At 43.4% G+C, this 20,407-nt stretch overlaps 2 protein-coding genes across 5 annotated transcripts in view; one reads left to right on the top strand and one right to left on the bottom strand.

Annotated features, from left to right (window-relative positions):
* The first annotated feature begins 69 nt into the window (after positions 1-69).
* MKRN2 (makorin ring finger protein 2) lies at positions 70-12,700 on the top strand. Of its 2 annotated transcripts, none has more exons than XM_086618935.1 (9): positions 70-125; positions 502-630; positions 2,076-2,254; positions 3,056-3,360; positions 4,906-5,120; positions 6,648-6,758; positions 8,726-8,870; positions 9,335-9,490; positions 12,668-12,700. In XM_086618935.1, the coding sequence occupies exons 1-8, from the start codon at positions 100-102 to the stop codon at positions 9,476-9,478; spliced, it is 1,254 nt and encodes a 417-aa protein (XP_086475061.1). In that variant the 5' UTR covers positions 70-99; the 3' UTR covers positions 9,479-9,490; positions 12,668-12,700. The 2 variants fall into 2 exon arrangements, with proteins under 2 accessions (XP_086475061.1, XP_086475060.1); XM_086618934.1 differs by lacking the exon at positions 12,668-12,700 and adding an exon at positions 10,838-10,875.
* Positions 12,701-14,260: 1,560 nt separating this feature from the next.
* The window catches only part of RAF1 (Raf-1 proto-oncogene, serine/threonine kinase), a 44,616-nt gene continuing 38,469 nt past the window's right edge, over positions 14,261-20,407 (bottom strand). For all 3 annotated transcript variants that reach the window (XM_086618933.1, XM_086618932.1, XM_086618931.1), the window contains 4 exons: positions 19,316-19,434; positions 16,876-17,007; positions 15,313-15,447; positions 14,261-14,414 (listed from right to left, as the gene is read on the bottom strand). In XM_086618933.1, coding sequence (XP_086475059.1) covers positions 14,274-14,414; positions 15,313-15,447; positions 16,876-17,007; positions 19,316-19,434 — 527 coding nt within the window. In that variant the 3' untranslated portion in view covers positions 14,261-14,273. The remainder of the gene's footprint in view (positions 14,415-15,312; positions 15,448-16,875; positions 17,008-19,315; positions 19,435-20,407) is intronic.

Raw genomic sequence — 20,407 nt, forward strand, 5'->3', positions numbered from 1 at the left:
GGGGGCGGTGCGCGGCCCCGCCCGCCTCCGCCCTTCCGCCCCGCGGCGCGGCGCAGCGGAACCCCGGCCGCGGCTGGGCGCGGAGGCGGCGGGGCGAGGATGAGCACGAAGCAGGTGACGTGCAGGTGAGCGCCGCCGCCCCGGCCCGCGTCTCTCGCGGCGGCCCCGCCGCCCCGGCCCCGCGCAGCCGCCGGGGGCCGGCCCGCGGCGAGGACAAGGCCGCCGAGGCCTCCGCGGCCCCGTGCCCCGGTGCGTCCCGCGGGAGCGCGTTCTCGCCCGCCCGGGGAAGGCCGAGCTGGGCGGCGGCACTTGGCCCGGTGCGTCCCGCGGGGGGCGGTGGGCAGAGGCCTTTCGCTCCCGGGGTGCCCCTCCTGAGGGGGCGGCGAGGTCGGGCGCGGGCGGGAAACGCTCCTCAGAGTTTCCTCTGCGGAGTAAACCCGTTTTCACGAAGCTGCTCTTTACCAAACAGACTGTTCTGACCAGAACTGCTCCCCCCCCCAGGTACTACATGCAGGGAGTGTGTCGGGAGGGAAACAAGTGTCTGTTCTCCCATGATTTATCCACCAGCAAATCCTCCACCATCTGCAAGTACTACCAGAAGGGACAGTGCGCCTACGGAGCGCGGTGCAGGTAAGGACCTGACTCTTTGGGACGGTGACTTCAGAAGAACTGGGACTCATAACCGTGTGCAGGCAGCTGTGAACTCCAGGGAACCGAAGATAAGATGGCAAAGGGAATGAAATAATATATTAAATATGCGGCTTATGGATGCCATGTTACAGTTGTACTCTGTCTCAGCTTCAGCAGTTGTTTTACTCTCTAGAAATTAAACTTTAGGCTTCACGTATGTGTTTCTTACTACAGTAAGGCCTATTAAAGGCAAAAACCGGAGCCTCAGGTGTGCAACTCCACATGAAATAGTGTTTGGTGGCATGGTTTGCTTTCCGTATTACCGAAGGGGCTGGAAGCAGGCGGTGTTTCGGCAGCGCCTCACTCCGTTCTCGTTATGTACGTTCTCGTATGTTCTCCTCCTTGCAGGTTCTAATACACAATTTCAAGATTTCAAGGACTTTCAGGTCTGTCTCAGAGCAAAGTGTTTTTCTTGCACTCCCCTAGGTTTGGTGGAAAGGTTGAACAGTACCACACCTTTTCCTGAAGCCTTCAAAACTCCTTGAGAAACACTCTAGTAAATGCTACGTGTTAGTTAACGTTGTGACGTTCCACCAGAGTTGTGCCACAGGGCAGCCCGTGGCTCCTTCATGGAAAAACTCTGGTGAGGGATGAGAAGTCTGTGTTTGTACCTTCACCTGACAAGGACGGGGGATCTCAGCGTTGCTGTGATTGCAGTGGCTTAATTGTTATATTTCCGTTCCTTTGCTTAGTTCCTGGTACCAAACTTGGATCAGGAGATTGAACATCAGTGATGCCAGCAGCTAATGGAAGCTGCAGAAATGGAATTAGTGACGTATAACGTTGCTGAGGGCTGTGTTGTTGACGGGGACCACGTCATACGCTGACTGGAGCGTAACGATGGCTGCAGAGCGTGTTGGTGTTTTACTCCAGCTTATTTGCTGGAGTTCAGGGCACTCGGTGCACGTAAGCGATTCGTGCTTGTGGCACATCTGTGGGCACTAAGTACAGCACCAGAAACGGATCTGGAGAATAATTTTGTTTGCTGCTTGTAAGGGGAAGCCGAAATCACGAAATGTCGCTCCTTCCTGCAGAGCATTTTGGTGTTGCTTGTCTGAGAAATGTCAGCAAACCTGTTTGTGTGAGGGGATGACGAAGACCTGATTTAATATGCACATGAATAATGTTCTTTCAGCTACACGGAGAGTCTCTGGAAAAGCAAGAATAGGTGTGCTTACAGAGGTGTTTATTTTCTGCGACCGAGAAACCTTTTCGTCTGGCTTTGAGAGAGACTGAGCAGTTCAGTCAGTTTGTCAAAACAATCCTTTAAAAAAAAAAAGTAGCTATTCAGTTTTATTTTGTCTAAACATTCCTCGGAGGAGCTGTCCCTCCACTGTACCAAGTTTGGTCTTTGTAAGGCTTGTTCTGTCTTCTCCCTTTGGCAGGTACGATCACACCAGGCTGCCCGCCTCGGGGGGTGCCGCGGCCCCCGCGCCGCCTCCCCTGCCGTCGGCGGCGCTGCACAGCCCTCGGCACCCCCCGGAGCACAGCGCGCCCGGCATCAGGAGCAAACTGCATGAGACCGGCAAGCGGGAGAAGAAAACACTGGTGCTCAGGGACAGAAGTGAGTGGGAGTGCTGCTGCTGGCTCGTCCTCCTTGATGCTTGATAGGAGTGGGGTAGTTTTTCTCCTTTTATTACTTGAGTTTTGTGGGCAGCTGGAGAGGTGCGGTCAGACTTCTTACCCGAGGAGGAATCTTTCCTGGAGACGCTTCTGCCCGTCACTAGCTTTTAATGACAGAGTTTCCCTGACTGGTTTTTAGCCTGGTGTTCCCTTAAGGATGGGTTTTGTTCTGGGGGAGTTTTTGGGCTGGTGTTGTGTTTGATTTGGGGTTTTTTGGTTAAAATATCTGTGCCCCTCTGATCTTTTTGTGCGTTTTTTTTTCCTCTAACGTGAGGGCGTTTGAAATGGTGAGAAACCTGGCTGCTTTGTGCCAGGGTCCCTGGCGTGTGCTCTGTGGGGGATTGTGCCAGCCCTTGGGAACACGAGCACGGAGATATCCGTCTGCCCCCGCTGACAGGCCGGGCAGGGGAGCCGAGCCCCGCTGCCGCCTGCGCGCCGTTCCCACCTGGTCTCGCTGTCGCACCGAATGGGCCAGTTGCCCTCGTGTGAAATGAGAGGATTTTTTAGCCTATTTGTAAACAGAAAGCAGCTGAAGAGACATCGAAATTGGACTCTTCAGTAGGTAGTTTGTGAAAATTCTTGTGATTTGTGAGCAAAAGAGGTTTAGAGATGAGATTTCATTGAGAAAAAAACTTTTTTTAAAAAAAAAACAACCTGGTAATCATTGGAAAGAAAGTATATGGAGCTTCTTGGGTTGCGTGCCGTGTCTTGTGCGGTTCACGTTACGTTTCTGTTTCCTAAGATCTGTGTGGATCAAACGAAGAAAAGCAGAAGCCCAGTGCCACAAGCGATGTGGTCTGTTGCAGTGACCAGAATGATAATCTGGAAATGAAGCCCCATTCGTATTTGGAAGCTATTTGCAGTGGACTGGAAGATCCGGTAGCCGGAAGCTCCTGTGCTGACGGAGAGCAGCTGTGTCCTTACGCTGCAGCGGGAGCGTGCCACTTCGGAGATCGCTGCCTTTACCTGCACGGAGATGTGTGTGAGATATGTGGGTTGCAAGTACTTCACCCGTACGACCAAGAGCAGAGGAAGGCTCACGAGATGGTAATATTAACGTGAAATCGGTGTGAGATGTGCTTTGCTCAGCATAGGATTTGATTTGTTTGCTCTAAAATTCAAGGATGTGTTTTGTAGAAGAGCCTGTTGCTCCAAAGAGCTTTTGTTTTACTGTTTACCTAGCTATAAAATGATCCTAAGAGAGGTACTTAATTGATAATGATGATGCGGATAGCCTCTTAAGCAACTTCTTTTTCCCGTTTCATCCTTATGGGAAACTTGCCTGCAGCATTCTCCCAGAACACCCTAAAACTCTACCAGAAAAATATCTTTTGTAGCTTACACAATGACTCAATGGCACATTATTTACAGTGAGGGAGAGGAACTGTGGGCTGCTGGTGCCTTCTGAGACCTGCTGGTCTGTGGAGACACCTCTTCGGGTGTCTCCTGTTGGTTGTGGCTGATGCCAGGGCAGCGTCAAGTAGGGACAGACTGAACGGAGTACAAGGATTTTGGAGCTGAGCTTGAAGTAGGACAGCCGGAGGGACTGGATGAGGAATTGGTTGGGTAAAGATGGGCTTAAGGGGCTGCTCTTCTCTCTGCCTGGCTACCAGATTTGGGTCAGAGCTGGTCAGGAAGAGGAGCTCTCAAGGCTGAGGAGGAGGAAGACCAGCAGCGTTAGTAGTTACTGAATCATAAGTGTCTCTAGAATCTGGAGTAGAATCCAAGGGGTTAAAAACCTCTGCTTTTATGCTGTCAGCATATACTTGCAAAACGTGCTGCTGTAGCAGTTCTGACTTCTCCCCGGAGCTCACTGATATCCAGCAGGGTGTCCCGCCGGGTGCTCAGCTCCAGAGGCAGAGGTGTGTGTTGGATGAGAAGGTGCAGTAGTCGGAGTGCTGCTATTAATGTGGGATTATTTTGTGTCCTGATTTTATTACTGTAATTTTAAAAAGTCTTTTAAATTTATTTTACTTGTCAGGTCCTAAGAGCTTTGAAAAGCAAGAGGTAAAACCGTGCAGGTATAACCACCAGCTCACCTCGTAGTGCTCTGAAAGTGTAAGCTGGTTGTTGATTGTCACTACTGGGGTACTGTGCTGAGAAAGGCTGTGGGAAAGCCTACAATGAGAGGCTAATTCCTTAGCTAGGGTAAAGCTTAATATCCATATTATATTATATTATATATACCCAGATTAATATCCACATGCAAGTGTGGCCCTAATGCTAAGCAGAGTTCCCTGTGGAGTGTGGCACCCATTCGGGACCCTAAAATAGATGGTTTTAGGAGCATTTGAAGCGTTTCCTTGTGCAGCACCTGTTCTGCGACAGAGACACAGGAAGGTGGAAACGAAGAGTGTTCAGGCAGCTTTACTTCTGATCCTCCTGAAACTGGAGAGGACATTGAAGGGCTGAAATATGTGATTGGACTTCATATTCTTAAAATTAAATTACGATGACAAAGGGTAAGAATGGTGCTTTTAATCAGCGTGCCTTATTTTTCCTGCAATAGATCCCTTTCATAGACAGGTTTGTTTTACAAGGAGCAGGCTGGCGCAGGGGCCGAAGTAACCAGTTCTGTCTCTCCCGTGACAGATGTGCATGGCGACGTTTGAGCACGACATGGAGAAGGCCTTCGCCTTTCAGGCAAGCCAGGACAAAGTGTGCAGCATCTGCATGGAAGTGGTGTACGAGAAACCATCGGCCTCCGAGAGGAGGTTCGGCATCCTTTCCAACTGCAACCACACGTACTGCTTGTCTTGCATCCGGCAGTGGAGATGTGCCAAGCAGTTTGAGAATCCAATCATAAAGTAAGTCGGTGTTAACCAGAGTGTCTTCTCTGCGGCCTGTGTCGGTGGGACAGGCTCTCCAGTGTGCTTTGGTACGGAAATAAACCGGTGACACGGGATTCCGTAGCTGTAAATATTCACGTAGCCATTCATAAGGTCTCTGCTCAGAAAATCCTCATCCAACTGCTGGCAAATTCCAGGGCATTGGAGTGTGGCTATGAGAAGAACCACCTTCAAGGTGAGTAGGATGCCTCGGGTACCCTTTGGTAACAGTTTGGTAATGTGCCGTGGTCCTGCCCAGGAAGAGCTTGGCCCGTTGTAAAGCCCTCTCTCGTTGCTGGTGGTGGGGCAGAGCTCTGGAACAGCTGAGGCCTTCTTAACCTCTGCCCTTCACAGGGTAGTTTTTGCCCTTCTCTGGGCAAAAATAAGAACTCCTTTTTTCTACACGTGTGCTTAATGGCTGAATTTCTCTCTAAATGATAGCTGACACAAGCTAAATGTCCCACTAACCACACGTTTATCTGAGTAATGCCTTCATCTTCTAGCTATATAAAAAATGCATTCCAAACATGCTCCTCCTCAGATGAGAGAATTTAAAACATCCAGTTAGGGCAATTTCCTTTTCTGAGCATGTGTTTGAAAACTCCCTCAAGTTACAAGCATACTGAGGAAAAGGTGGGAAATATTTTTCAGTCTTCTGTCAAAATACACTTCTCTGCATAATTTTCATTATAGATTTAATTGAAGTGAACGTTAGCTCATTAGGACATAACTGGTATTGGAGTCGAGCTCCTGTTGGACAGGTGCTGAGATGTTCTGCCTACAGCTGGGAGCGTGAAGGGCTTTTGCAGAAACAGCACCCTGGGAACTGGTCTGAGCATGGATTAAATACTAACACAGATTCCTCAAAGGTGTTTTTTATGTGTCTCTCTAATGGTGAACATACCAGTCGTGGCAGAGTTAATCGGAAGGAGGGACTTGGCTTAGTTCTAAAAGCACTGCCTGCTGCAGGCACGGTGTTTCCCGGGACTCACTTACTGGGAGGGGGCAATAAAGCCTTTCCTGGGCTTGTTGGGGTACCTGCAGTTGCGTATTTGAGTCTTGATCTTAGTTCCTCACGTAGAAATCATCTCGTGAAACCACGAAGTGAACAGCTTATCCCTGCTGGCGTTTCAGAAGGCTTAGAGACCTCCCGGTGTCTTTTCCACTGGTTGGGTTTTCTGCAGCACTTACGGAACAGTTACAGTTTATTTCTGCGTTACTGGGATTAGCAGATACCGTTTACTGCTGCCTTTGAGGCAATACCTGATACTTTTGCTCAAGTCAGAAACAAACGCGAGGCAGCACGAGCCCTGACTGGTCTGAACTGGGTTCTTGCAATAGAAGGGAGTGACAGACGTGTGCTGTGCTTGTCTCTGAGGAGGGCTCTGGTGCGACAGGTGACAAACATCTCCCTTTCCCTCAGGAGGCTGCTGTTTCTGGCAAATTTATTGAGGAGTATCAGTCTGGGAAGGTAACAGCCTTGCTGTTTTGTCTCCATCTGTTAAGGTCTTGCCCGGAGTGCCGTGTGATATCCGAGTTTGTCATTCCCAGTGCATACTGGGTAGAAGACCAGGAGAAGAAAAACGAGCTGATTGAAGCATTTAAGCAGGGAGTCGGGTAAGATCAGTAACCACCACTGTTTATGTGTCCTTGGATAGATACACTGAGACTTAATCACTCCCAACGCCTCTGCTTTTAAACAACCCACTCTACAGAGAACTCAATCTCTGTTAACACTTTTATTGAACTCTGTGACTGCTGCAGAAGGGTCTGTCGTGGGATTCTGGATCAGAAGTTATTCGGACTTGCTGTGCTCCGAAATGCTGATGCTGTTTCAGTTAACTGGCCAAAATTGGCTTCGCGTGTTTTCTGTTGATCCCTTGGGCATAATTGCCTGGAAGGGTGTCAGTTACTGCGGGAAACAAATAGGAAGGAAAATGTGATAGTCTCTCAAAATATGGGATAAAAATTCACGGGACTTTTGTAACATCTACTGGAAATGGAAAATACTACGTGACTGCGTTCCTTTTATTGTCTGGTAACGGTTTGCCTGGTGCTGGAGCACCGGGAGGGGTCTGCTGAGGGGCAGTTTTGCAGCAGCTTTGCAAAGCTGTGCTTGCCTGGATTGTGGGGGGAATTCCGTAGCTCCCAGAGCGGCGAGGTGCCGTTCCGTAGGGGGAACAAGCAGAGCTGTGCCTGACCCGCCTGAGCGGTGACTGTTTTGCTGGAGGTTGTGCAGCTTTATGCTGTGATGTGCACCAACCTCCGACCGTGCCCTGTGGAGTACAGAAACAGAACTGGCCTTACTTAAATCTGTGCGTAGCTGTTGGTAGTGGCTTTTCAGCTTCTTGAGAAGCTTTGAGTCCCTGAAGTCCTATTAAGACGCAGCAGAATTGTTGAAAGCAGTACTACTCCATTAGGTGTTTAATCCAGCGTCTTATTTTACAGTCAAACAAAATATTTCAATAAAATTAATCACTTTAAACTGAGGTTCTTCAGATGCGGGTTGTTCTCCATACCCCGTTGCTGTTGTGGGTTTTCATTTTAGTCCATGAGGACCTTGAATTGCGGGCAGTAAGTTGTGCACAGAAGCCTCAGCTTAGTGCAGTTTTCCAACGGCCGCGTTCTCCGTGAGGAAAGGTTGGTGGTGGTGTTGGAACAGGTGCCCGGCAGTGTTAGAAGGTGGATTTTTCTGTTGTACAGAAGAGGATACAAAAAGGGGCTTTGCTTAAGTGCTCAGCTAAGACCAGTACCTTGTGCTGTAGATAGAATTTCTGTACCAGAGAGGTTTTCATGGACAGCTCTCTTGGCAGGCAGGTCAGCTTGAGGATTTAGTGCTGCATAGAATGAAAAAGTGCTAATAAAGGGGAGTCTAAGCTAAGAGCAGGGGTCAGGCCAGCACAAATCCACTCTGTGGGTTATATGCCAGTGCAGGAGGGAGCAGGTCAGACCTAGAGACCTGGATGTCACAGACCACTTGAGTTCCAAACCAAGAAAAGTACATTCTGCTTTTAATGCACTGACTGGTTGGGGCTTTTTTTGTTCTTGTGCTTTATTCACCATTTAGTTGCTATTTGGTAGACTGTGTCTATGCCTTAGGAACCAGTTTCATCACTATTTGCCTATTAAGTTGACAAGTTCAATTGCAATTTCCTCTGTAGTTTCCTCTTCAGCTGTTTCTCATTGTAGAACAAACCATCATCACCTCCCCCCACTCCGAGTACTGTTGCACCACCTCTGGAAGGAACACCTTTGTAACCATTTGCTACACAGCCGGAACAGCTTGGTTCAACAACAAAGCTGGTGGAAAATTAAATTAACAAAAGTATTATGAACATCCTTCACTTTCCATGTCCCAAGATACTTTAATTTTGTTTTGTTACGATGTTGTTCTTTTATGTATTTCTTCATTCACTTTCAGTAATCTTCCCTGGCTGTTTTGACTGCTGTCAGTTTGGGACTGGACCAAAACTCTTGGTGTATTTGCATCTCCAGTAAAGATGAGACAATCAGCCACGGAGAGTGAACTGTACCTACTCCCTACTGGCTGAAGGCAATAACTCTCTCTCTTCTAATTAAATCAGGAAGAAACCCTGCAAGTACTTTGAACAAGGGAAAGGAACGTGCCCCTTTGGAGGGAAGTGTCTCTACCTTCATGCTTATCCAGATGGGACACGAGCTGAGCCTGAAAAACCACGGAAGCAGCTGAGCTCTGAGGGGACTGTGCGGGTAAGGGAATACTCCAGTCACGTGTGATTAAAACCATGTTTTGAATGTAAAGTGCACTGCTGACGTGTCTCGTACCACGCGTGGCTTTGGAGACGTGAAGAAGGCATCCCTCAACTTGCCTTGAGGCAAAGGTTTGTTATTAGGGAACGGAGAAGGCACCTGTTGTTTAATAGAAAAAATTTATTATCATTTTTTTCAACCCATCCTTCTCATGGCAAACCTTTCTTCAAAGGAATTCTGCCGTTAAAGCTTTCACCTGCAGTGTTAAAAGCTCAGCTCACCTGCCTGCATGTTACAATCACACATGTTACAGCTCGTTAGTAAGTCCTAGCATAAACCCAGCTTTTGAATCTCAACTTCTGCCTTTTTTTTTTGATGATTCTCTAAGACTGGTAAGGGAAAACACTTTGGTGGGACTGTGACAAGTACTGCTTCATGCTCAATCGGGTTTTCTTCTCTTCCAGTTCTTCAGTTCTGTGCGCCTGTGGGACTTTATTGAAGACAGAGAAAGCAGGACTGTGACCAGCACAGACGACGACGTGACAGAACTCGGAGAACTTTTCATGCACCTTTCTGGGGCCGACGAGGATTCTGCTACGACTCAATAACGAGAAGGACAGGTGCTGTGTTCCGTAGCAATCGAGCTATTTATTTAGCCATGCTTTTACTTTCTCCAGCACAGTTAGAATGAATGTGCCCTGTGGTTTACTTGTGCAGTCCTGGTAAAGTTTTCAGATAGTTTTTGTACGGCAACAAAACTACTACACTATAATTAAGAAGTTAAATTGATTGCATGGAAAAAACCATCCCTTAATCCCAAGAGGGTTTTTTCACTCTTTGGCCTAACATATGTTGTCTTGTGAGTTGAGTGGTGTTGTAAATACAGCTCCTCTCTTACTATTTAAAGCTTAAGCTGTTAAAAACTGTTGCTAAGTCTATTTTGGGTGCTTTTTTTTTCCCCCCCTCACTAAATCATCAAGTAAGCATACCTCTACAAAGACCCACTGGGAATAATGGTCAGTGTAGCTTTTCTTCCTTAAAAAGGAGATTTAAGAACTAATACACTATACCTCAACATAGTAGCTAGGGTTCAGAGGCAAGTTTACTGTATTGTTACAGTGAGTGTTTCAGGAGTGGGGCCTGGGCACTGCCTGGCTCTCACCGAGCGGGCAAGTGAAGCTCCTACCCTTGTTTTGACATAATTAAAGTGTAGAGTGGGAGAAAGTGTCCCAGAGCACCCCCTGTAAAGCAAGTACAACTGTACTGATTAAGATATGCAGGCAGAGCAATGCTGGAGTCACAAGGTATATAGATAAATTAAACTTGTAGCACAAACAGGATTTTGGAAACTGTAAAATGAGACTAAGTAGTTATTGCAACAGTAATAGCTAAATTTTTCTTCAATTTAACTAGTTCAAATGTATTTAACTGGAAGGGAAACCTCAATTCAGGTTAAATGAAGTAGCCAAATTAAACAAAGTATCAAAATACTCATCTCTTCATGTCAGTGATCTTGTAGAGTTGCAAACTATAACATAAATAATTTCAGTTAAAAAAGAAACAATTAGTTTTAGCTGCCACTTTTCTTAACTATGGCTGATACTTTGGCTTTTCCACCTCCATGTATGTCTTGCACAGTGGGAGACAGGTACCCTTCTGAAGCTCTAACAAACAGGGTCTCGGAGCAGTCCTATTTCCATGTACCTCCCAGCCCCAGCTGCAGCTGGCAGAGCATGGTCCTTTTCCAGGTGAAGGAGAGCAATGTTAGAGGCCCAGGGGCTGTGAAGTACCAAGGCACATCTCTCTGATGTAACGGAATCGTTACCTAATTTTATTTTTGTTAGAGATTTAATTCTTGTTTGTGTTGCAAAAGCTTTGAGTAAAATCAATTTGATTGTGAAATTTGATAGCAGAATTAGCTTCTTAGAAGTCATTTGTGTTATTGACTATTAATTAATCATTTGCAGTTAAACTAAAAATTCAGTCTGGACACAACTGAGTAATACTAGAGTCGAAGCAGAGTTCTCAAGCACGTTGATCATCCAATCTTAAAATAAGCAGAGGGCCAGTGTCACTGCTGGCTTGAGGACAAGACTGCACACCCCTGAAAGGTGCTTGTCTGCTTAAAGATTCGAGCGTTTCAGAAAGCTCCATTGTTGAGACGACAGAAATGATTTGTATTGTGAAGCAAAGCAGATTTAGAGACACTTGTGCAAAAAACCTTATGGCAGCATGGCAAACTGCGATGGGTAAAAACCAGGATCTGGGTCACTGTCATAAAGCAAACAGCAGGAACCTTCATTTGGGATTCAGACATTTTTAAATGGCACCAAGTTAGTGACTCCAGGATTATCTGCTTCATCTGCTGGTTGGCATTTCTGGGTCAAAACTGAAGCTGAGAAACAAGAGCCGGGATGAAAATACGACATTTCTGTATGGCTTCCAACAGAAGAGGGAGGACTGCCCCATCTCTGCTGGGCAACAGTGCCCTCAGATCTTGCTTGCTGTTCTGACCTAGGAAATGTACTTTTCCACAATTATTTCTACTCTGCAGTAAGCATTGTTAAAAATAACTTTAAAGTCAGGCCTTAGCTTGTCACTGTATCACCCCTTACTCATCAGCTTCTTTTTAAAACTGGCATACACTGAAGCTTGTTACAAGCTAGTGCTATACTTAGATTTTTTTTTTTCCAGAGAGAAATATTTTCAGTAAGAAAATATACCAAAAAAAGTCAATGGAGAGGACATTCTTTACCTTAAACAAGACATTCCTGATATACTTTGCCCCAAGACAACATGAACCAGGCAACAATAGTCTGAAATTAAAGACAACTTGTTTTTCAAAGCTACTTAGGGACAACATAAAAGAAGATTTAATGTAAGAGCAGGATGACTGAGAACTTAGACCTTTTCAGTTCTTTACGTAGCAGCTTTCATCTAATTTGACATCAAGTGCTGGTCAAAATAAGCCTATTTATCAAAAATATTTTAATTTTTCAAGAGACATATAACCTGTTTCCAAACTTAGGCGTTAATGGGTTCTTTTTGGAAATTATAGCTAAAGTAAAAGCAGCTTACCATTTCTTTTTTTCATAGATTTCATAGATTTCTAGGTTGGAAAAGACCTTAGAGATCATCCAGTCCAGCCATCCCTAATCTCTCGTTAAACCATATCCTTAAGTAGTTCATCCACCCTTTTCTTAAACACATCCAGGGATGGGGACTCAACCACCTCCCTGGGCAGCCTGTTCCAGTGGCTGACAACCCTTTCAGAGAAGAAATACTTCCTAACATCCAACCTGAATCTCCCCTGACTAAGCTTATGCCCATTTCCTCTTGTTCTATCACCCAACACTAATGTAAAGAGCCCTTCCCCCTTTTGTCCCTTCTTAAACTCTTGCTTATTAAAATGAAGGTAAAATGAGAGCTAAACAATGCTTAGAGAGGGCTGCAGTTAAAAATACCAAGAATATTATTAAAAGTCATGCAGAGCTACATGGAACAGTTTCCATCAACTGCCAATTTACTGTTTAGCCAGCAAATTTTATGGTCATGCTCAATGGATTAATATTCCACCTTTTTTAGAACGTTGTAAGATATTCTGAGGTATTATTTTTTACGTGTGTGTCTGGTTTGTATACTCCAAGTTCCTCTCTTCCCTGTCATAAGCACTCTCTGGGGGTTTTGCTTGCCGCAGGTAAGAAGCTGAAATGGCTATTGTGACATCATAGGCAGTTCAGAGTTGCACATGTCCATGTCAGAATTCACAGGAAAGTATTTTACCTATCAAATTTCAGGCAGCAGTTTGGATGGAGGTAACAGTGGTTACAGACATCTTGTCTCTTCCATCGCTAGACCTCCGCAATGTGTTCAGACAGAAGCCCTGTACTTACCTGCCTGCACAGAGAAACACAATCCCAAGCTTCCATTCCCAAGAACGGAAACTTGGCTTCCTTTCTTTCCCTAATGAACATATTTAAACAGAATGCTGTTCAAAAAATAAATTCTTAGATTAAAGCACCTATTTTTTTGTCACCTGCGGAGTTCAGCCAAGACAGCAGAACACTCCTGTCGAAGTAGAAACAGGTTCACAGAAAACAAAACGCAGAGGAAGAATGGTGCAGTGAAATAGCTCGACATACATCAGTGTGCGTATCTTAGTAAGTAGATGCTGCTGAAAGGTTATTACAGTAGAAGAAAAAACATCTTGTAAAGAATGTGACTTGAAACCTATAGGTTGTCATATCAACTGTGTTTTTACTTGAACTGCTATTACCTATCCCAGTAACTTTTAAAAAATTATTCAGAATGTCATTTTCTGAGTTTTTCAAATCTAGATGTACAAGTCAGAACTACGAATTACTACATTAAATGATGACATTGAATCTTAAACCTAAAATTTAATTTATTTTATTAAAATAAGATAATCAGAGGAACCTTGGCTTACAATAAATGCATTTTCTCAGGAGCAATAAAAACAAAATTAAAACCCAAATCAGCAAGAAAAACTGTATATGCTCAGTTTCCTCTTGATAGTGCATCTCTTGGACGACAGCTTCAGATGGGACGAAGACTCCGCTCACAATTCGCCTTTTCTCAGCCACGCAAGCCTGTCTTTCCGCGCTCACCACCTCACCGGGCTGCAAGAAACGAGTCAATAGTACCAAAGAAAGCTGCTCACACTACTGCAGGTGACCACAGCAAGGCTGGCTGGCTTCCTTCTCTGAGCAGTACAGTTCAGAATATATTCCATTCTTTTGCAAGAGTTTTTCTTCTATGTGCAAAACTATTGCAAAACTATTTTGTGTTGAATTAGCATTTGAACTTATTTCATTGGCTTGATGAAGGCTCTTCGGCAGGAGCTGATTTCCAGAGGTTTGGTTTGTTGTTTTTTTTTTTTTTCCTCTTCCCTCAGTCTTGTTTGCAGACGCCCATTTCAGGCAAAACTCCCCCAGCTTGAAGTGGCTTATGGCGCGGGGCAATCAAGGAGCACCATGACGCATCACCTTTCCTCAAACGCCGAGGCAAAGCCATCCTCGCGGTAAAAAACCCCCAATTCATCAACAGATTCAAATCAATCCAGAAACACTGCCAAAGAAACATCCATCACTTCTGTGTATGGGAAAAATAAGGCTCAAGTGCATCTATTAAAAAAATAGTAATAGATCTCTTGATTTGTAGTCTGTTAACTATCCCAGTAAAAGAAACTGTAGAAAAAGGCAATGTGGAGCTGTGTCCCTGCAGGATAAGGACTGCAGAAATCCTTAGCAGCTTGTTCTTAAAACTGGGACGCAGATAATCCTGCTGGCACTGATCCTGTACACTGAGGCATTAAAAGCACAACTTCTGTTACTTCTGTTCCTTTCCCATCACTGGAGAGAACGAGGGGAGGGGAGCACGATCCTAAAACACGGGTAGCCTGGTGGATGTTAACGTGCATGAATTTATGTCCTCTGTGTGGGCGGCGCGATGCAGAGATGGTTCCGAAGCACTCCGGTTGATTTTGGGTAAAGAATGTTGCAACAATTCAATGGACGACAGTATCTGAGGGAAACACACAAAACGCAAAGGAGGATGGTTAGAGCTGCTTGTCAGCCTTAAACCTGCGTTTAGTGTGGCTTTGAGCAAATCTGCGAGTGTGCAGGCACTGAAAACACCACTCTAGGGGTGTGCTGCACAGCCTCCTTGCTCTGAGGAGTCGCAGAGGATGGGAGGGTGCTCTTCAGTAGTTTCAGTTCATTATCATCAATTAACAAGCATTATGCAAATCAACAGAGTAACGGAAAGAATTGCATCTTCTGCCTAACTGCTTAGAACACATTCAGAAAGAACACTTAAACAACAAAAATTATACTTGATTGTAACAGCAAGAAGGTATTTTTCCAAAATCTGCTAATAGTTAGTTCCAGCTATTTAAGGAGTACGAGAAAGTACCTTCATCATCCTCATAGTGACAGGGAAAGGTAAAGTAGCCTTTGTAAAAATACCAAAAATTGCTACATGAATTTAAATCCCCCAGCGGATTTTGTTTGTTCATAGTTGTGGTGGAAGGAAAGGAGGAATGGTCTCTCATTTCCCTCAAACCTGCACTAAAATAAAATGCAAATACAAAGACAGATTTGGTTTTTATTGTGTTAGGGGTGGTTTTTTTGCTTATCTCTACAACAAGGCAGCTGTTGAAAGCAAATTGCTCTAGTGCTAGTCTGACACAGCTTCAGTCGGCCGCAGAATATTTTTAACGACTTTACAGGAACGATGTACAATCCGAATTACAAACCGCCCAGGGGAGCCGGGTTATGAAAGATGCACATATGAGTGAACACAAAGTAGTAAGCAGGCTACACTTCGTATAAATCAAAACTTACAGCTGTGTAGAATGTTTTGTGTGCTAGTGGCTATTTATAAAATGCTCATGAGAGTTAAATGCAGAAAACACTCTTACTTGTGGAAACAGAGGTCGTTCTTCCCTAACCTTCTTCAAACAATCTGCTACAAGCCTCTTCATTGCTTTGGGGCAGTTCTTGTACAATTTACTGAGGTCTGGAGAAGCATACCCTCGGCCGACCATGAAAATAATCTGAAAAAGAAGCAGCAAGTAGCAGAAGACCGAAGTTGTACAAGTTGTTTCACTGGTTGATAGCTTTAGTGTCGCAAAGTGATTAAACATGAGTACCAAAGGCAAACACACCAGCACAGCCTTCTAGATTTGTCCAAATTAGTTAACCGAAACAGGAAAAAAAAAAAAAAAAAAAACCACGAAAAGGGGTTTGGTTTGGTTTGAGACAAAAAATTAAAGATGTTATTGGAAAAAACAGTTTCTGTTTTAGTCCAAGCTAATATGGGCCTCACTTAGGATTTTCATCAGACTTCTCGTAACCTTAATAGTTGACTAGTTAGTATTGCTAAGACTATTATTATCTGGTAAAATGGTGGTAGGTTTGGTTGGTTGAGGGGAGTTTGTTTCTTTGAGGGTTTTGTTGGGAGGTGGGCTGGGGAGGAGGAGTAAAGAGAAATAACTGTGCTGCTGTTTCTTTTTCAACTACTGTTGTCTCAAAAAAAACCCAAATAAAACCTCAATATAATGTTGCTAAAATAAGGTCTCGGTGGTGTTCTCCAGAAAATATTCCCTGGAAAACTTACTTGAGGAGCAAGTGTCGCATGTTTTGCGACAGTAATGATTATTAAAGCTTGCATATCATTTCAATATTATGAATTAAAAGACATTCCAACATCCCAGTTTGTAGACAACCTTAAAAATAAAAAAACCCTTCCTTATCAGAACAGGCCCCTTCTACTCAGAATACAGACTATATAGCATAATAGGGGCTAAAATTTAGCAGTTTGTCCCCATACACACACACTGCTCATGATTAGATCTTAATTAAAAGCAAACAAACAACCAACCACCAAAAAACACAAACCACAACTGAGGATCAGCAAAACAGAGATCAAAGAGATCTAACAGTTCATGCCCTACAGATGAGTTCGCTCGACACTTGCTAAGCCAGAGAAAGCATCACATGAAGAGAACAAGCGAGGTTTCTGCGCTTCTTTAGAATTACTGGTTCACCGACTTGGTAAGATTACAACTTACCAACATTCAATGCTAAGAGGTTTGACAATAGCCACTGGTTTTTTCCACTTACTAAAAAGCACAAAATCCAATCTTGCTGATGGAAGAACAGCACGTTTAACATCAAACCAAAAATTTCACATAACAACAAATATATAAACCAAGATTTTACTGATGTAGCAAAAACTTTAACCCATAAATAAATTAACAGGGCACTTAAAACATTTATAGAAAAGATATTTTTTTTCCCTTGAGTAACTGTCACTGTCAATATTTAAGTAAACATTCAATTACACAGATTTACTGCTGGAACGAATCAGGTTGTAAAAAAACATTTCAATTTTTGTTTTGCATTTGTCTTTATCTTACTCTTGACAACAAAATGTACTACGCCCAGAAATAAAATGTGGTATTCTAGAGAATGTTCCTTACCTGATCGCGGTTATTTATGTGGGAGTATGGCAACTCCCCTGTCATTAGTTCATATAATACTATTCCATAGGAGTAGACATCTGACTGAAAACTAAACGGGTTACTGTCCTGCATCCGTATCACTTCTGGTGCCTGCAGAAGGCAAAAAGAAACAAATGAAGAGCAATCACTGAAACAGAAAGCAGAGTGAGCTCCACCAAGAACTAGCGCACAAAGGACACCACAAGACCTCTGATGACTTTTACCTAAGGCTCTAGAAAAGTCCAGTCAGTGCTACTCTACATCTTATTAAAAAAAAAAAAAACCCAATAAAATTCAGAGTACACAAAAAAGCAACACTTTAATTCAACAAGTATTTCACCATTAGAAAAATAGCTATTACTCTCATTTGCAATACGTACTGACTTTTGTTACGTCTTACACACAACCGAGTCTGAGCCTCTCGCTACCGGCTGCTAAACAAGTACCAGTGTTAAAGGGGAAAAACACAAAATCGTCATACAGACTTACTCTCTTGTGAAATTGATACTAAAGCATTTACATGAAATGTGAAAGCCAAATATGAAACAGCAAATACTGAAGATGAGGGAACAAACGCAAGAGCATTCTCCCATCTTTGCAAAACAAGGCAAAATTATGAAGCCAAAGAACTTAAAACAAACAGTGCTGAATGATTTAATAAAACAAGATAGAAACCATCAAAATATCTTTTCCATTGACTAAGATTTTTTTCCTCTGAAGAAGACCCTCAGAATTACTGAGAAAAGTGCTAGTTAAAGTAGGATAACAAAAACCCTGTGAGGATTGTAGCAACTTCCAAGGAAACCTCCCCTTCTACATAATGACAAGTCCGCAAAGATGGTCTGCAAATGATTAAAATTAAAAAAACTGCAAAGAGCAAAAACAAAGGGTTTTTTTCCAAGATCTGGTTCATGTATATAGGCATACCATTATGTAAGTTAGTTTTTAAATCCTTTTATGGAAAGCTGTAAAAAGCTTTGGCTTTTTCTATTTATTTTTTTTACAGAAAAAACTTTTTCTGGTTTTCTAACTTTGCTTCAGGCGATTTGTGTATTTTATAGGTCACAAACCAACCTTGGCCAAGTACCCTGATATTCTGAAGGAACACTGCCTGACTTTTCTCAAAATACAGAATCCTTGTGCAACAGTGAAGTCTGCAAGCACAGTAATAAACAATTTTTTAAAAGGAAAACCTGTTTCAAGTAACACCTGCAGCTCATTCAGTGCTAAATATCAAAAAATTTCAGATGTGCCAATATGCAGCATTTAGCAAGTCATCTTTATTTGGTTACGCTTCCCTGAAGTACATGCCACAAACGTTGCTGTATGCCCCATCCTGGGAGCTAGAAAATACTGGTCATCAGTGTACATGCTGAATTCAAGTAAACTGCATAGTATGAACAAAAATGGGTCAAGTGAAACTTCAACAAAATATTTTATTTTAGCACTCAAATAAGATGTTCTTGCATAATTTTAATTATGCGTTTTAACCTGGCAACAGGCACTGTTCCACTTTTTCCATTTACTTTACTGAAGTCCCACATTTGAAAAGTTACTTAATAGATTTTCTCCAGGTGATTTTTGGAAGGAAAATTGTGGAACTGCCTTGTAAGTTCTGGCAGAAGCTAAACATAAAAGCAATTGTTGGGAACCTCCTCTCAGACAAGGGCTTTGCAGTACCACTTCCAAAAGAAGCTCCATAAACTTTCCAGTAGAACTTGAGAACTTTGACACCTAAACTGACATTCGTCTGCTACAGTTCTCAGCTGCCTCAAAACCTCCTGCAGCAACCAGGTGCAGGGTAAGCAGCAGCAGCGGGCCTCACAGCGTGATCTCGGTACGTGTGGAGCATCTCACCACGGTGCCGAAGACATTCTCGTGCTTCAAGGACTCCCTGTCCTCCCTGCCGAAGCTGCTGAATGTGTGACCAGCAAGTGTGTGTGAGTGAGAAGGGCTGCTGCCAAGTCCCAAGCAAGGAGCAGAGGAAGAAGCAGCTGTGGTGAAGAACATAGTGAAAGACAGGGTCTCACCAATCTCACAAAGCCACTGTTAAGCAGATTAAAGCCGCTCTCCAGCCTGACAAACCCATCTGGGACAGGCAGGATTACTGTGGGAGAAAGGCTCTCTTCGAACAGCTCCTTGCAAATCCCACCGACAGCCCTGTCTCTGCCCCAAATGTTTAAAATAACTCCAAAAGTCACGAGGAGAATCCTTAGGTGAATGGTGTCTACTTTGGACAACAAGCACTCCAGCCTCTTCAATTTTAACTTACCCTACAACTGGAAGAAAAGTCTCCATGGTACTAACAGCATATGTTGATTCATTTAGATTTAAAGCTTTAAAATGTTGTTCATCTGACAAAACATGCATTAATAGAATGAAAGCCAGCTATTGAAAAGCAGTGAAATGTTTTGCTCACCATCCACAAGATTGAACCAGTGGGCTGCTCCACCTGCTGAGATCCACTCCACCTGGATTTGACAGTTGCCAGACCAAAGTCTCCTATTTTCACTGTGAGGCCTTCATGAAGAAATATATCTAAACATTTGTTAAAGAAATTCTGTAGAAAACTTGAGTAAACAAATCTGAACTTTCTGAAACGATGACAAGTGTCTGCAAGCCAACTATCCAAGAATATTGCCGATTTTTTTTTTTAAACCTGCTATAGAAGTTGTAGTTTAAACAGAAGAAAATTAATTTCCTCACATCCACGTTTACAGAATTAACATTTAAGCCTAAACAAGACCAGACATTTCAGCATTATTTGTACATTTATCTTTACGGTGAGTTCGGATAGAAATCAACTGTGTTAATTAACATCAATGACTGCAGGAACTTAAATAACTGGCGTCAACAGACACCCAGTGAGGCAACACAGAAGTCATCACAACTCAAAAAAAGAAAACTAGGAAAAAACAGTTACAAGCAGAAACAAATATAAAATCTATCTACATAAAGCTCTCTGGCAGATGTCCTGAGATTTAACTACGATGTAACTATTTCCACTGGAAATACACAGGTCTCTAATATTTGTAATCTATATATGTTTGCCTGTTCAGAGTGATAGCTAAGACTTTCTCTGTGGGGGTTATTTTAGGAAGGTATCACTTTACAATTTAATTTTAAAACGGTCTAAGTTCAAAAAGATAATTAAGACACACAAACATGACAAACTCCTAGTTTTCATTTCCATGTCAGGAGAAGAGTTAACTTACTTCACAAAAAGTTATCGTTATCAGGAATCACAAACTCCTGACCTCCTACATACTGAAATGATTATTTTTCCTGCTTAACTGAAAATGGGAATTCCATTCCATTCTGGAGCTACTGAATTTGGCATGGTTTTTTGTGATGACACTGTGTTTGCAGCTACAATTTATGCTACTAGCTCAATGGATGCTGCTCTTGGCAATTTCAAAAGCAGGCATCTTCAAAGGCCAAAGACAGCAGTTCACAACATTTTTACTCCATATGCATTACTAAATTTATAATTTTGGAAGAAAGAGTGGTA

The sequence above is a fragment of the Tauraco erythrolophus genome, chromosome 12 (genome assembly GCF_009769465.1).
Source record: "Tauraco erythrolophus isolate bTauEry1 chromosome 12, bTauEry1.pri, whole genome shotgun sequence".
NCBI lineage: Eukaryota > Metazoa > Chordata > Aves > Musophagiformes > Musophagidae > Tauraco > Tauraco erythrolophus.